The 17,030-nt window shown below is 55.0% G+C and overlaps 1 protein-coding gene across 1 annotated transcript in view; it reads right to left on the minus strand.

Moving 5' to 3' along the window:
* Positions 1–354: 354 nt before the first annotated feature.
* HS1BP3 (HCLS1 binding protein 3) overlaps positions 355–17,030 on the minus strand; it is a 33,238-nt gene continuing 16,562 nt past the window's right edge. The window contains exons 5-7 of the mRNA XM_038560874.1: positions 9,769–9,929; positions 8,790–8,904; positions 355–2,498 (exon numbers count right to left, since the gene is read on the minus strand). Of these exons, the coding sequence (XP_038416802.1) occupies positions 2,240–2,498; positions 8,790–8,904; positions 9,769–9,929 (535 nt within the window). The 3' untranslated portion in view covers positions 355–2,239. The remainder of the gene's footprint in view (positions 2,499–8,789; positions 8,905–9,768; positions 9,930–17,030) is intronic.

The following is a 17,030-nucleotide window of genomic DNA, read 5'->3' on the forward strand; positions in this document are numbered from 1 at the left end:
TTGCCACTATGAGGAGATGGCACATCTGGAAAAGGGAAGCATTCTCTTTCCAGACTGTTATCCAAGGGTCCTGGCTGGCCAGTTACTGACTCAGTGATCCCTGTGGGGCCTGGGCCTCTAGCCCCTCTGCCTCAGTTTACATAGTGGAATCCTCCCTTTGGCTTCAACTCCTAGAAAGCTACTGCTTTCTAGCCTGGGAGCCTGGGTAGAGCCGTGGAAGACCTGAGGGTCCTTCAAGGGCAGCTCCTCTTGCTGAGCCCACTGGTAACAGGATACTCTCTGCCCTCCTCCCCGCCCTGCCCCCAGTATTTCCCATCAGCCCAGGCGCGGAAAAAACACCATTAACAAATGCTGGAATGAGTCACGGAAATGAACTTTATTGGATCACTGGGCGTCATCAATTCACCAGTAGGTCACAGACCCGTGGTGGAGAACCAACCACAGATTGAGCATCATCATCTGGGGACGTGCACATGCTCACTCAAGTGTCTAGGTGGTGCCAGGCCTCCAGGGAGGCCAGCCTGCTGCGGATGAACCCCCACCAGGATGGCAGGTTCTGTCCGTGACCCCTTCCAGGCCTGCAGGCTGAGCCCCCATCACAGTTGGCGAGAGGTGGTGGTGGGTGGGGAGCCGGCATAGGAGGGAGAACAGGGGGCAGCCCTCACCTGGGCACTGACTGCCTCTGAGGTCTCCTGGGCTCGGGGCATGAAGGCCTGGCAGTGAAAGGGAAGCGGAGTGGCAGGCACTAGGAGCCCCAGAGCCCGTGCAGAGCCCTGGGGAGAGAGGCCTTGGAGCCTGGGTAAGGCAGCGGAGAAGGCATTCAGCTCTCAGACCTCACAATTGCCTATTTCCTGCCACTCTGGCCTAGGCTGGGGGAGGGCAGCCTTCTCAGACCAGACAGCTGACCGACGGGGGCGCCAGGGTGCATGAGACACAGGACAGAGCAGAGGGAGGGCTCCCACAGCCCCACAGGCCCAGGCCCAGGCCCAGGGCAGCAGCAGGGGTGCCAGAGACTGATGGCGGCGAACAATCAGCTTGGTCAGGGCGCCCCATCAGGGAAGCGTCTGGGGTCCTGGTTCCAGACCCTCTCCCATGTCTTTGTCAAGAAGAGGCCAAGGGACAACAGTGGTTGTAGTTCATTAAAAACTGTGTTTCATTAAAAACTAGTTCTGAACACAAAGGGTATATTTAAAAAGATATTCTTTGCTCTATTAAACATCATTCACTGAGAATTTCCTGAGCACCGAGTGCCGGGGCGTGGGGGTCCAGGGGAAGGCTAAGGCACGGGCCCTGCTCTGGCACAGGGCTCCTTCTCCCTAGAAAGGCGGTCCCCGCTGCTGAAAGGCCGGAGAGCGTGTGCAGATCTGGGAGACTGGCAAGGCCTGGCAGTGCCCACCGCGGGAGAAAGTGCTCGAAGCCGCAGCTGAGAGCATCCCAGGCCCACTGTGGGTAGGAGGGACACCCCAGCTGCAGGCCCAGCAGAGTTCTGCTCTGCTCAGAGCTGCAGTGGTGGACACTGGCCATTTGGCCAGAGCCCCATGGTGGCTGTGGTCTGGCCAGGCATTCCCCGGGCAAGGAGGAGGGAGGAAGACCAGGGGCTTGTCAGGCCGCCCACACTCCAGAGAGGCAGGCCTGGGCCTCATGTCTCCCTCAGGTTGGATGCAAGGGAAAGTGTATCCTGCTTAGCACCTGATGACCAGAGGCAGCTCAGGGACGCCCCACCCGACCAGGCTCTCCCAAGCACCACTCGGCATCTGTTCCTGGGGACCCTCTCAGAGCCCACAGGTCTCCAGGAGCCACACTGCTCAGGGACACCACCCTTCCTTCCAGGTTGGGCACATCCTCCCTACTGTGCAGTGGGCACCATGGACACACCCTCCCTGCCCCGAGTAGGGCCTCCCTGGGTCCCTCCTGTCTCGCTTCATCCTGCGGGCTGGGCTGAGCTCCTGGTTAGCAAGGCACCTCACGTGCTCTCCCTTCCACATCCACGTGGCTGAGACAATTTGGACTCCAGTTCTAACGGTGACCTCTCTCTGTGCCCTGCAGGGTACTGTGACCTTGCAGGCCCAAAAATAAAACCAAAAACAAAACAAGGTGGTACAGGGGGTCCTCTGACCTGGGCACCTGCCCCTGCCTTGGGAATTGAGGCCCTGGTCCTGCAGGGCAGAGTACCCACCTTGCCATACACCCCTCGGGGGAGAGGCTCTGCTAGCCCAGGGCCAGTACAGGGGTGGGAGGGTCAGAAGAGGCTGGGGGCAGCCTGGCCAGGTGCATCATGGTCCCGGATATACTGTAGGATGTCCATTTCGTCCATGGCTTGAATCTGCTGCTGCTGCTTCTGCTGCCCCGCCAAAGCCTCAGGCAGGCCTGCTTTGGGGGGCACAGCTGGCTTTCTGGGTAGTGCTGGCTTGGCTGCCACTGGCGGTTTGGGCTTAGGCTGGGGCTTGGGTGTGGGCTCAGCCCCCAGGTTCAGAATCTGGTCCAAGTCCTCTTCAACTCTAGGGAACCAGAAGGGAAGCTCTGAATATAACCTCCTGCAAAGGGAACAAGGCCCCAAGGCAATGACACCCCACTACAGGCCTCAACCTGGCCTTGGCCCCAGCCTGTCCCCAGGGAGGGACAGGGGCAGGCTACTCCTTCCCCGCAGCCCCACAGCACAGGGGGAGCAGAGCCCGCCCCTCAGCAGCCTCTGGAGAGCTGCTTTTCAGGTGGTCCCTCTCTAGATGATGGCCCTTTATGGGATTTATCCTTCAACCTCTCAAGGAACGAGAATAACAGCTGCCAGATACAGACCTCCCGCTCTGTGCCCAGCACTTCACACACACTATCTTGTTTTATCCGCAAGCCCTTTCGGGGTACGACCGAGCTCTACCCTACAGATATGAATGCTCAAGCCCCAGGAAGCCGAGCTACCCTACCCACCTAAGGTGACAGTGTGTGACGGTGTCTGAGTCGGGACCAGGGCGTCTGACTTCAGAAGCTGAGCCATCATCTAGACCAAGTTCAGCCTGAGAAGGACTAAGTGAGGGGATCTGATCACCGTGGGGTGAGGCTGCCCTCCATGTACCCACTGTGGGCCGCCCGGGTTCTAGGCAGAAAGCCCACCGAGGGCAGGAGCCACCATGGCCCTGGACCTGACAGCCCATTGCTTGGTGGGACTACAGCCCACAGGAGCCTGACAGTCACACGGGACCTGCCCCAGGTACTGGACGGCAGTTAAGGAAAGCAGGCTACAACCTGGCTCTGCCCTCTTTGCCAGAGGGGAGTACTTGCTGCCAGTTCCTGGTAGAAGAACTCAATTTCTGGAAACCAGAGGCACAAGGCAAGACCCTTTTGATCTATCCCACCAGCTTCCCACTCGAGCAACATTCTGCTCAATATCTAGTGTGGTCAGGCATTTCCACATCATTAACTCACTACATAACCATAAGATGCTGTCTGGTAGTAGGTATTAGCCCCATTTTACAGATATGGAAACTGAGGTACAGAGACATGAAGGGCTTTGCCTGGGGCCCATGGCCAGCTCGCGAAGGACTAGGACTTGGCCCGGGGGTGGCTGGGTCTCTCAGGTGCATCTGCCTTCCTGGGACACCAATGCAACAAAGCCCTTTCAGGTGGGGTTTCTCCAAGGTCGAGGGTCCCTCTTTATGCTGAGGCCACAGATCCCCTGAGGCCCTTCAGGTGACACCTGCTGGACCTGTGGCCTCTGGGGACCTGACCCAGACACGCTCTTGCCTCCTGAGGGAGGAGCTTGGGGCTCTGTGATAAGCTCCATACACCTGCGTCCTCAGGGACTATCCCCCCGCCACTGCTCCCGGGGTCAGGCTTCACGACACTTGCTGTCCACTCCTCTGTCCCTCGACAGATGGCAGTCCCATGTGGGACATGGTGATTCTAAGAACTGCAAAGTAAGTGACCACTGACAGGGCCCTTCCCCTCCCTGGGTCTTAGATTCCCCATCGGCGAGGGGTCGGATGAGGTCATTTCACGGATGTTCTAGCTTCCATGAGATGCTAAGGAAGAATGGCCTGACCAGTGCTCTCATGCTCTCCACTCAGCCAGGCAGAGGGTGGATGGACGCTGTCCTGGCCTCACGCTCCCAGGGGCACAGCAGCCTCCATCCTGCCCTCTGGGAGAAGGTGTACACTGGCCAGCCTGTTCTGGAACCAGGAGACAGCAGGAGACCCAGGGTTGGGGGTGTGGGGGCAGGAGTCTGGCAACACTATCCTGGGGGCTTTCACAGAGTCACATGGAAAATACCCTTTGAAATCCAAGGGCCAATGTATGAATTCCTGAAAGAGGATTCGTGGCCCTTTACACGCTTCCTACACCAGCCACCAGCAGAGACAGCCAGACAGATGCTGCCCACACGTGGGCCGAGGTGTCTAAGGCAGCTCAGTAGACCTCATTCGGCCATGCCGGGGACAGGGGAGGGAGGGCACAGGTGCTGGAAGCAGAAGACCCCGGTGTCCTCCTCTGTGGGATGGTAACAGCGGCATTAGCCAGCAGGACTGCAGAGCCACTGGGTGTCCAGAAACCCAGCGCTGTGCACGGAGCACAGTCCCATTTCTCTCCTGGGACTCCTTCATCAGTGGCCTCAGGTCCACCTCATCACTCTGCTCTACTTCATCCTCGGTCTCCCCATCTGTAAACGGGATCCAGCTCAGACATCAGCAGGGCTAGGAAGAGGTCTGTTTGAGCGTGGAGTGCCCAGCACAAACCTCCCCTGGAGGGGTGCCTGCCGAGCACCAGCTGCCAGAGGAGCTCTGGGTCACCCTCCTGCAGTGAGTGGGGCACAGACCCTCAGGGGAGAACTCACAGCCTCTGTGGATGGCAGCGATGTGAGCCTACGGCATCTTTCCAGCCCAGGCCGAGAGGGTCCAGCCCAAGCCAGGCCTTCAAAGACAGGCAGCTATCTTGGGTTTGCAGCAGTCTCAAGAAGTGTAACCTAGGACAGGCTGCTCCTGGCAACCTCAGCTCAGGTGTGCCCTGGCTCCCCACAAGCAGCAGCTTCTCCCTGAACTCCCTGGGGGCAGGTGCTGGCTCTTCCTCACCCTCCACTGGAACTAGAGCCCAGGAAAAGCTCAGAAGGACCGAATTATCCTCACACGGGACCCTTCGGTAAATAAAGCAGCAGCTAAAAGCTTGTTTCAGAGTCCAGGATTTACACTGCTTGGGAAATCACTGTTTGGAACTCATCAGAAGCTGCTCTGAGGTGGCAGGTGGGGCAGTCACACTCGGGTTGGGGGGGCCTCAGGGGTACCCCTTTCCATGTGCTCCCAGGCTACCTGAGTCATGGCTGGAATTAGGACCCACTAACTCGAGGTCTAACCCTCCCTCTGTTCCAGGCCCTGCCAGTGCAAGGTCAACCACTGAGAGGCTGCGGGGCACTCGGAGGACCCTGGTGCCCCTCCCCTTCCCCAGGTCCCTGCAGAGGACAGGCCACACCTGCAGGCCTTCCAATGGCGTGGCTGCACAGCAAGAGGAGACTGAGGCATATCGGACTCCACCACCTGCCGCTTCGGGCTAGCTGATGGCCATGAAGGCATGAATGGTGACAGCATCAGTGAATGAAATGAGTATCAGGAAGTTTTTTTTTTTTTTTTTTTTTAATCATAAGGAACCCCGATCACTGCCTGGATAGTCACAGAGCCAGCACAAAGGAGAATAAAACATGGCTCCTGCTCTCAAAATGTGAATTCTTTATCACCAATGTGTGGCAGAGCGAAGACAGGGCTGCAGACACCTGGCCCCTAAGGGAGTGATTCCCAGAGTGCTCTGTGGGACGCCAAGGGGCACGACCAAGGGAAGGGTCCCAGAGACCAACAGAGACGTGGAATGCTACACTCAATTTCCCACTCATGCCCTCAGAGTCCTGCTTAACACTGGCACTGCCCAAGCCACCAGCCACGGAACCCCTTTGAAGGCAGAACTAGAGCTCTGCAGAACGTGGGTTGGGAAGTGCCGGTGTCATGGATTTAGAATGAATTGTGCCAGGAAAGTCCCAGTAGGATGGCCTCCCTGGAATATTAAAAAAAGAAAACCATATCTGGGGGCATCACAATGCCAGATTTCAGGTTGTACTACAAAGCTGTGGTCATCAAGACAGTGTGGTACCGGCACAAAAACAGACACATAGATCGATGGAACAGAACAGAGAACCCAGAAGTGGACCCTGAACTTTATGGTCAAGTAATATTCGACAAAGCAGGAAAGACTATCCACTGGAAGAAAGACAGTCTCTTCAATAAATGGTGCTGGGAAAATTGGACATCCACATGCAGAAGAATGAAACTAGACCACTCTCTTTCACCATACACAAAGATAAACTCAAAATGGATGAAAGATCTCAATGTGAGACAAGTTTCCATCAAAATCCTAGAGGAGAACACAGGCAACACCCTTTTTGAACTTGGCCACAGCAACTTCTTGCAAGATACATCCATGAAGGCAAAAGAAAAAAAAAGCAAAAATGAACTATTGGGACTTCATCAAGATAAGAAGCTTCTGCACAGCAAAGGATACAGTCAACAAAACTCAAAGACAACCTACAGAATGGGAGAAGATATTTGCAAAGAACGTATCAGATAAAGGGCTAGTTTCCAAGATCTATAAAGAACTTACTCAACAGCAAAGACACAAACAATCCAATCATGAAATGGGCAAAAGACATGAAGAGAAATCTCACAGAGGAAGACATAGACATGGCAACACGCACATGAGAAAATGCTCCGCATCACTTGCCATCAGGGAAATACAAATCAAAACCACAATGAGATCCCACCTCACACCAGTGAGAATAGGGAAAATTAACAAGGCAGGAAACCACAGATGTTGGAGAGGATGTGGAGAAAGGGGAACCCTCCTGCACTGTTGGTGGGAATGTGAACTGGTGCAGCCTCTCTGGAACACTGTGTGGAGGTTCCTCAAAGAGTTAAAAATAGACCTGCCCTACGACCCAGCAATTGCACTGTTGGGGATTTACCCCAAAGATATAGATGCAGTGAACCGGCAGGACACCTGCACCCCGATGTTTCTAGCAGCAATGGCCACGATAGCCAAACTGTGGAAGGAGTCTCGGTATCCATTGAAAGATGATGGATAAAGAAGATGTGGTCTATGTATACAATGGAATATTACTCAGCCATTAGAAATGACAAATACCCACCATTTGCTTTGACGTGGATGGAACTGGAGGGTATTATGCTGAGTGAAGTAAGTCAATCGGAGAAGGACAAACATTTTATGGTCTCATTCATTTGGGGAATATAAATAACAGTGAAAGGGAATAAAGGGGAAAGGAGAAAAAATCAGTGGGAAATATCAGAAAGGGAGACAGAACATGAGAGACTCCTAACTCTGGGAAACGAACTAGGGGTGGTGGAAGGGGAGGTGGGCAGGGGGTGGGGGTGACTGGGTGACGGGCACTGAGGGGGGCACTTGATGGGATGAGCACTGGGTTTTATTCTATATGTTGGCAAATTGAACACCAATAAAAAACAAATTTATATATATAAAAAAAAAGGATGGCCTCCCTGGGGCATGCTGGGTCCTGGAGATGGCAGTCTCCCAGGCAGGGTGCACTCAGCACGGCCCTGCCACCCTCCCCAGGGCTGACTCTACTACATCTGCTTCTCTGTGCCTCAGTTTCTCCTCCTAAAGATATAGGAGCTTCTCCCAGCCTGCCAGGGCTGTCAGGGGTGAGGACACAGGATGACAGAGAACAGATGCGAGGGACCACGGGGAGATGTAAAGACAAGACACCTTCGCTGGGACGCAGGCGTGGTGGGCACTCACAGGGCTGCTTAACAGCCCGAGGCCGCTAACGAGGGTGCAGATGGCAGCCTCTCGGGACCACATGCCCCATATAACTGTTCCTGGAAAGAGACTGCTCAGCTTCCTGTAGACCTCTGAGCATAGCCGCGTTCTGGGGGGCGTGCGTGACGCAACGGAGACGTGTGATGGCAAGCACACCGAGAATGCAGCGGCATACGCAGAAGCCCAGGGAGTGTGGCCAGCCCAGGGCCGGAGGCCAATCTTCCAGCATCTCCTCCTCTAAGTGCTCAGAGTCCTGGAAGGAGTGGAGGGGACGGGACACAGGTGGGTAGACTGGGTTCCAATTGTGGCTCTGTCCCTTGGGAGCTGCGGCCTTGGACCATCTACCTTTCCCACACTCTGTTCTCTAAAGCAGAGAAAATCGTGCCTAGGTGGCGGGCTGCTGTGAGGATGGAATCAGGCCACGTGTAGGGTCTAGCACACTGACCACGGCAAGCAGTCTGACGTAGGAGCAAGCACTTGTGCACACGTCGTTGATCCAGACTAGGCCTCGGTCTCCCCCCTAAAACCTGCTGTGGGGACCCTGCAGGGACTGGCCGCTGTCCAGCATATGTGTGTCCTGCTCCCTTTGGGAGGGCTGCCTGCTACCGAGAATCCATTTCACTTATTTCCCAATCCTGTTTATGCCAGTGATCCTTGCGCTTGGAATCACATAATTTAACCATTCTTCACATCAACTACTAAAGTGTATGTGAAAAGGAAAAGACTTATATTCACTAAGTTCTTTCTGGAATTTGCTAAGCTGCCCTGGACCACTGACTACCCCCACCCCTGAATCAATCCCCGCCACTGCCTCCTGGTTGGTGCCCACCCACAGGCTCCTGCCTCTGATGGGCCGAGACTGCCTCCCTTGGAGGCTGAAGCTGATGAGACGCTCCCATGCTGGGACGGGTCCCTGGCTCTGTCCAGGCTAGTCTCGGGGCTTGTGGAGCACCGCGGGGGACAGGTGGTACCTGAACAGCTCCGGGTGGGACGTGGGCCCTCCACTCTTGTTGGCGGCAGGCAGTAGTAAGGGGTCACCCAAGGGGACGGCCCCGCCGAGATCAGGATCTTCAAACAACTTCAGGGCTGTGGAGAAGGCAGGAACAGAGTGTTCAGAGGAAGTCCAGGCCTGTTCTCAGCTGCAGGGGGTACATGGCAGAGACAGCCTGGCCCAGCCTCCTGGCCCAGCCAGGAAACAGTGAGCAAGGGACAAGACACAGCACAGAAGAACCAGAAGAACAGAAAGAAGGGAAGGGACAGAAACTCAAAGGCTACCCTGTAATTGTCAGGATGTATCCTCAGAGCCCTGAGGCCAGGACTGTGTCTTTCTCATCAATGAGTTCCCAGGCTCAACACAGAGCCTGGCCCTCAGTGGCTGGTCACCAAGTGCTGGTTGGATCCATGGGTGACATCATTTGTCCATCCTGAAGGAGGAGCCGGGTGGGGTGAGCAAACGTCAGACCTAGGATAAGCATGAAGTCCCAAGGCCGTTTGGTTTTCCCCTTTCCAACTCTGCACAGGACCCTCCAGAGGAGTCTATACAGGTCACACAAAATCCCTCATTACAATCTGAATTGTAGAGTCACAGCACTCCTGGGGTGGTTGCATCCAACTCCCAGGCAGTGCCCACATCTGGCCACTGGAATGAAAAAGATTGGTCCACTCACAGTCCACACTTCTCAAGCGACCAAGGTGCCACCTTCTCTTCCATGGGATGATTAGAATAAACATCCAGCCCTGGAATGTTCCAGGCTATCGGGACACGAAGTGCAAGACTAGATCTCCCCAGAAGAAAAATCTTCATAAGCTGAGTGTGCATCAGGTCAAAATAGGACAAGGGGAAGATTTCCATCATGCTCACGTGTGGCAGGTCCGAAGCCACTTACAGACACTGGCTGGGTCACTGAACGGACACCAAGACTGAAGGGAACACTTGGAGGCTCTACTTACGGTCCTTCAGGGGCACGTCCTCTGCAGGGCGCTGGGTGGAGAGCTTCGTGCTGGGGCCAAAGAGCCCCTCATCAGGGTCCACCTCCTCATCAAAAATGGTGAGTCGGGGTGAGGGCTTGGGCTTCACAGCCACTTCGGGGCGTTTCTTGGGCTTCTTAGAGCTACAGAATCACAGACACAGCTTAAGGTTAGGACTTTTCTCGAAAGCACTGATGGCCAGTGCACATGGCCTGGTCAGAGCCACACAGGCTAGGTGAGCTTTAGCTTGTGTCAAGAAGGAACTTTCTGGCACCCTGACAGTGGAGGTGTGAGGCCCTGCTACTGCAAGTGGCTGAGCCCTGTGCCCCAGGAACCACTGCCGTCAGGATATGAGGGAGGAGCAGGTGAAAGTCTGAATGAACCAAACGACTGTCGCACAGCTCCCAGCCCTGAAGGGCCACCCAGGACTCAGGCCTGCCTGCATGGTCACAGGGCAGGGAAGCTGCTTTCCTTCTGGAGGCTGTGGGGGCCGACGCCTCCTGCTGCTCCCAGAGGCTAGGCTCAGAGTCACTCCATAGCCACTGGAAGGGGGGCTGGACGCAGTCTGAGGCTGCGGACAGGTGGTACCGGGGAACAGCAGAAAGCAGCCTTGGTAAATGCTCCCCTGTGTCTCTGCCCCCTGAGAAGTGGAACCTCTGTCAATCTAGCAAACTCTTCAGTCCCACTGAGCAAACCCCACCTCCTTCAGGACACCCCCTTGGCTACTCGGAGCCCCACTGGCTCTGTCACCCCCACTAAGATCCCTTTATGTCTCATTCACCCACTGGCCAAGGTCCTGCTTTGGACTAGATGCTGCTTCGGGAAACTGGGAGAGAGCACAAGGGAAGCTTCTGGACCACGGGACGGCTTTGTTTCCCGACCCGGGTGGTGGTTAAACAGAGTGCATGTAAGCACTTGTGGAATTGAACCCTGAAGGTCTGCAGCCACATTGCTGATAAATAAACAAACTTGGTTTAACTTTAACACGGTGATCCAATCCCCGCTCTTGATGCCCAACTTAGCCATTATAAGGTTCCCACAAATAGTGAAAATCCGCTTTTTACTGGAAACAAGCCGTCTGCCTGGCAGGCAGCTCCACTGGACAGAGGTCACCGTCTGGGCTCACGTTGGCAACAGTGTGCGGCAAGACTGCACTGAGAAGCCGGCCCTGCCCTCAGCAGTGGTCAGCCCAACCGGCGGCAGATGGACAAAGCAGCAGGGTGGCCCTGGGTGCCAGAGGGCAGGGTGCTCCGAGGAGACTGTTCCCACGGTCTGGGGATAGACTTCCGGTACAATCTCGGGCTCCCGCTGACATGCGAGAAGCTACAGAAGCTGGAAATGCACCTGCTGGAGGGTCACACTTCCAGGATGCAGCACACCTAGGCACTCTGGCAGAGGCCCGCTCACGGTCCTGTGCTCATGGTCCTGTGTCCCAGGAGCAGGAAACACATCCAGGATGCGGGGAGGACAACAGGTTCAGGGATGCACATTTTGAGGATGAAATGGAGAGCGGAGACTCAGTGGCAGGGCGGTGCCAGCAAGCCCCAAATGCCCCCGTTCCTGCTTTCTCTATCCTGGGCACAAGCCAGACAGGCTCATGCCACAGGCCACTAGGGACATGCCTCTGCTTTGGCATCACCCCCCAGGCCCTGCTTGTGGTGCTGGGCAAGGTGGAAGGAGGCTGGCCTGCTCCCTTCTCGCAGCAAGTGCTTTCCAGAAACTTCAGCCATGCCACCTCATACGCCTTGAAGGGCCAGGGTGGCCTGCTCTGACAGGGACACCTGTGTTTTGTTTTACTGGTCAGGCATGTTGGTTTTAACGGCCCCTGGGAAATGGATACCAAAGACAGGCCGGGCCCCTCGAGGCAGGCCAGCCGGAGATGGCTCCAGCCGAGACCTACTGAGTCAGAACCGCAGGGCCAGCCCAGGAAGCTGTGGTGGAGTCTCCGTGGAATCTGATGATCAATGGGCTCTGCCCCACTGCTTCCCTCAATCACCCAATGGCCACCCCTCCCCTGGCCCTTCCCGGCCCCTGCCCAGGGCTGCAGTCCCCAGGGAGGGCTGGGCCGAGGCCTTCCCTCTGCAGCACTGTCCGCAGGTCCACCCTGTTCAGAAACTAGCAGGTCCCTGAACATTTCTTAGGAAAGCAAACTCGAATCCTATATGGAGCACATGGGTCCCCAGGGGCAGGGGGGTGACAGGCTTCCCATGAACCAGAATTCGGAGGAAACACAGAAAGGAGGGAAGCGTCTGAAGAGCAAAGGAAGGGAGAGAAAACAAACACGAGTTATGTCTGGAGCAGCTTTGCAGAGATGTCAGTGATCTCCCTTCTTACACCTACTCTGGTTCTGAGAACGCAAATGAGGCCTGACTTTCCTGCTATGTGACTTCTCCTCTCAGATTGGATGAATGTTCTTGTTTTTCTCCCTGGAGCCATTTCTGATCCTTCCTTGTCTTGAACTGAAATCAGGTGAACCTATGGCACGTGTGAAGACAGGCAGTTGTCAGCACTAGTCTGAGACAGACGGTACGTGGAGGGCTCCGCTCCTCCAAAGCCCGCAGTCCCGTCAGCTGGTCTCCTCACCGGCCCTCGGCCACTCTGTAAGCAGCTCCTGCCTTCCTCCCCAGTGCCCCGTGTGACCCAGCACTTTTGAAGCACCTTCCACGTGCAAGATCCTGGTGAGACCTGCCACGGTCCCCAGAAGCTCACAGCTGAGAGTCAGACACGCAGAGACCCATCATGACCACACAGAGCAATGGTCCCGGGATACGCAGAGCACAGAGGAAGGATCCAACCCAGCCCAAGGGCTCCTGGAGGAGCCAAGGCGATGGAGGCATGGACTCGGCACTGGAAGCGGGCCCTTCGTCTGTGGAGGTCTGCCGAGAGCATGGCTCGAGCATGACCAGGAATCAGGTCCCCACGGCAGCTCGGCTCATGGTCCACGGAGAAACGATCAGGGCCTGGCCTGTGGGAGCACCGCAGTGTGACGGGGAGATGAGGACAGAGAGAATGGGAGAATGTGCTCCTAGAAAGGCGAAAGTGCTCCTAGAAAATCTGGACTGGGAAGTGATCAGTGGGCAGAAGGGGCGTGCCTAGAATGATGCCAGATTTCTGGCCTTGGGGACAGGGTCAGGCATGTCATGTGCGAGGTGAGTCTGCAAGCGCAGTTTCTTTCCTTCATCCACAGACTGCATGAGCGTGGCCTCCAGGCTGCACACACGGGTTATGGCCCTGGAGCGCCTCCCCCATCCCTGCTCTACTCCTGCCCCACCAGCATCCACCTGGCTGTCTGCAGGAAAGATCTAAATGTGAGACAAGATTCCATCAAAATCCTAGAGGAGAACACAGGCAACACCCTTTTTGAACTTGGCCACAGCAACTTCTTGCAAGATACATCCATGAAGGCAAGAGAAACAAAAGCAAAAATGAACTATTGGGACTTCATCAAGATAAGAAGCTTCTGCACAGCAAAGGATACAGTCAACAAAACTCAAAGACAACCTACAGAATGGGAGAAGATATTTGCAAATGACGTATCAGATAGAGGGCTAGTTTCCAAGATCTATAAAGAACTTCTTAAACTCAACACCAAAGAAACAAACAATCCAATCATGAAATGGGCAAAAGACATGAACAGAAATCTCACAGAGGGACATAGACATGGCCAACATGCATATGAGAAAATGCTCCGCATCCCTTGCCATCAGGGAAATACAAATCAAAACCACAATGAGATCCCACCTCACACCAGTGAGAATGGGGAAAATTAACAAGACAGGAAACCACAGATGTTGGAGAGGATGCGGAGAAAGGGGAACCCTCTTGCACTGTTGGTGGGAATGTGAACTGGTGCAGCCACTCTGGAAAACTGTGTGGAGGTTCCTCAAAGAGTTAAAAATAGACCTGCCCTATGACCCAGCAATTGCAGTGCTGGGGATTTACCCCAAAGATGCAGATGCAATGAAACGCCGGGACACCTGCACCCCGATGTTTCTAGCAGCAATGGCCACGATAGCCAAACTGTGGAAGGCACCTCGGTATCCATCGAAAGATGATGGATAAAGAAGATGTGGTCTGTGTATACAATGGAATATTCCTCAGCCATGAGAAACGACAAATACCCACCATTTGCTTCAACGTGGATGGAACTGGAGGGTATTATGCTGAGTGAAGTAAGTCAATCGGAGAAGGACAAACAGTGTATGTTCTCATTCATTTGGGGAATATAAATAACAGTGAAAGGGAATATAAGGGAAGGGAGAATAAAAAGACTCCTAACTCAGGGAAATGAACTAGGGGTGGTGGAAGGGGAGGAGGGCGGGGGGTGGGGGTGACTGTGTGACGGGCACTGAGGGGGGCACTTGACGGGATGAGCACTGGGTGTTATTCTGTATGTTGGTAAATTGAACACCAATAAAAAATTTATTAAAAAAAAAAAAAAGGATGCACTGCCTAGCTCTGCTGTTTCCGTCTGCCAGCCCACCCTCAGCACCAGCGTGATAAAGGATGCCTCTCCTCTCCCTTCACTGATTAGACTCTTGTCACCAGGGCTGGGGTAATGGGGCAGCTGGGCACTGAAGAGAGCTGTGCCATGGACAACAGAACTGCTCCTGCCTTCCTAGTGAGCACGCAGGAGGTCACCTGAACTTGTGCAGGCTCTGACACAGCACAGGTGGCAGGAGATGGGTTGGGGGCTCCCTGGATGGGTGCGGGCGAGTGGAAGCAAGTTCCTGTAGCACGCAGGTGTGTGCATGGACAGACGTCAGCTTTCCTGCTTTGTGTGCCTGATGGCAGACAGATGTCCAGCCCAAGCCGCATTCTGCAGGCGAGTGTGGAGCAAACGTGAGGGAGGCAGCAGATGCCGAGGCTGACAGCTCTGACAGTCAGAGGCAGCCCTGCTCATGTGGCTCAGGCAGTTCTGGTGACAGTGACAGACACATGACAGCAGCCTCCCCTCCAGCCACCCAGGGGGCCTATGTCCGTGTTCCCAGATGCACCTGCCTCCCAACCCCAGCAGACCACCGATGGGCACCAGCTGCCCAGGACCCGCATCACTTGAGTTACAGGAGCATCTCCTGGACCAGACAGAAGGTGGTCGATCCTTCTGAAGCCAAGACTCAGTGACAACATGACTTACCTTTAAAGCCAGAGTGATGCTTCACCAAACACAGAAGTCAACCTCCTTTCCAGTCATACAATTTTCCTGCCTTTACACATTGGTTTTCATTTTTAAATTTTAAATTCAGTTCCTTTTTCATTTAGAGAAAATTCTCAGAGTACCCGTAAATGAACTTTTGTGAAGCTTATTCCGGGACAACGCTATCTGTAGCAGCGCCAGGCCTCGGGGCTTCCACGATGACCCAACAGTGTGGTACAGGTCACTGAGGAGAGGCAGTCACCCGTGAGCCGGGCTAGCCTCCCCCGACAGGAGCTTCGGGGAAGTGCTGGGTGGGGGCTGAGCAGAGTCGGGGAAGTGATGCTCTAAGGCACAGAACGGTCCTATAAAATGCCAAGGTGGGAAGAGCTTGGCTCATGCAGAGTGGCCAAGAACTGGGCAGCAGGCACACGGGGGAGGGAGGAGTCTGAGGGGAAGTCGGGCCCACAGGCCAAAGGGCCTGGGGAAGATTCTGGCCTTTCTGTTCCCGGGGAGGAGCACTGGAGGGGCATCCATGTCTGACCTCAGACCAGTCATTTCACTTCTCTGGGTCTTTCTCCTTAGCTCTTAAATGGGAGCAAGGAATGCTCTGGAAGCTGCGACATGGAGCCCACATGCAGGCTGGCACAGGGCACAGCAGGAGACAGTGATCATACGGCTAGGTTCACATGTTTCAGCCCCAAAGACTTGATTCTGGGCCCTAAAACATAAACGAGGCCTGGCAAACATCCACCATTTGCTGTAGCCCTAGGGTCACACTCAAGGATCTTTCTCAACAGCCGGAGCCTGGCTTCCCAGCCACAGAGCCCCACTTGAGGGCTGACCAGCACCTCATGACCCCCCACCCATCTCAGCTGGGCTGTGTTGACATTTCTTCTTGTCTTGCCGGGGCCAAACCCTGCCCCTGCCGCAGCACGGCTCCTGCATCACCACGGAACCAGGCTGGTCTGGCTGCAAGGGCACGTCCCCCCCACTGCTGCTCACACCCGAAACGGCCCCGAGAGACTGAACATACTAATGGGCAACGGTCCCGATGGTCAGGACTTGACCAATAACTGCCGGCAACCCTCATCTTTACCCCTGTCTCCCGCTTCATAGGACCAGCTAAAGAAAGCCAAATATGCTCCCCCAACCAAGTGCACAGCGTGCAGGACGCCCCACTGCCAGTCAGCAGCCTCCCTTGCCAACCGCCTCTAGTCGGGGCACACCTGAGCCTTCTCGTTCCCATGAGGAATCGTTCCTACTCCCAGCCTGCCTTTGAGTCTCTGCTAAATGCAGGTCTGAGGGCCGACCCCTGCTTTGCCATGGCCAGCTCTGAATCAAGGCCTTTGCCTGTTCTCACCGGGGCAGTCTTGGTTTATTCCCATATCCCTGAGGACACTCCAAATGCTCACATGACCAGTGGGACCTGGAAGTCCCTTGGATTGAGAAAACCCATCAGCTCCATCACCCAGCATGGAGAATGCATGGACGAGGGCTGGGAAGCTGGTACCCTGGCACAGCTCCTGCCAGGAGCTCCATGGTACGTGAGTGTATGATCTCTCGAAGGCTCCTGATTAATAACCAGGAAGACTCTGGATTTTTCCCTCAAGTCCTTCAGTTTAAGGACTATGTCATTCTAATGCTGTTACTTGCGGGTCCCCCGAGGCAGGGGAATGGCAGGCCTGACCTCCCAAGTTTCTATGGAGTCAAGTGACCATTCAATCCCATAGAGGACAGCTAATCAAGCCTGCTGCTCTGAACCATGTTCAGGACCACGTTCTGGACCAAGGCTACCGGGAGGCACCCTTGCCACCTGGAAGCAGCAAGTCTGACAGGCTGTACTGGGTGCTGGTATTTGCATAACAGAACAGGAAATGGGAAGGCTGCCTTTAGTTCAAACAGCCAAGGGCTTCTTCAGAGCGAAGCTAATCCGAAATGGTCGTAACATTACCCAAAGGAAATTTCCTGTACTACATCTCACTTCATCCTTCTACCCCTGGGGCTACTTCATCCTTCTACCCCTGGGGCTAGACTTGGTCTTTCATTTCTAAAAGGACAAACTGAAGTGCTAAAAAGTTCAATGACCCGGACAGTCTCTCTGGCTGGT

Source organism: Canis lupus, chromosome 17 (genome assembly GCF_011100685.1).
Source record: "Canis lupus familiaris isolate Mischka breed German Shepherd chromosome 17, alternate assembly UU_Cfam_GSD_1.0, whole genome shotgun sequence".
NCBI classification, from domain to species: domain Eukaryota; kingdom Metazoa; phylum Chordata; class Mammalia; order Carnivora; family Canidae; genus Canis; species Canis lupus.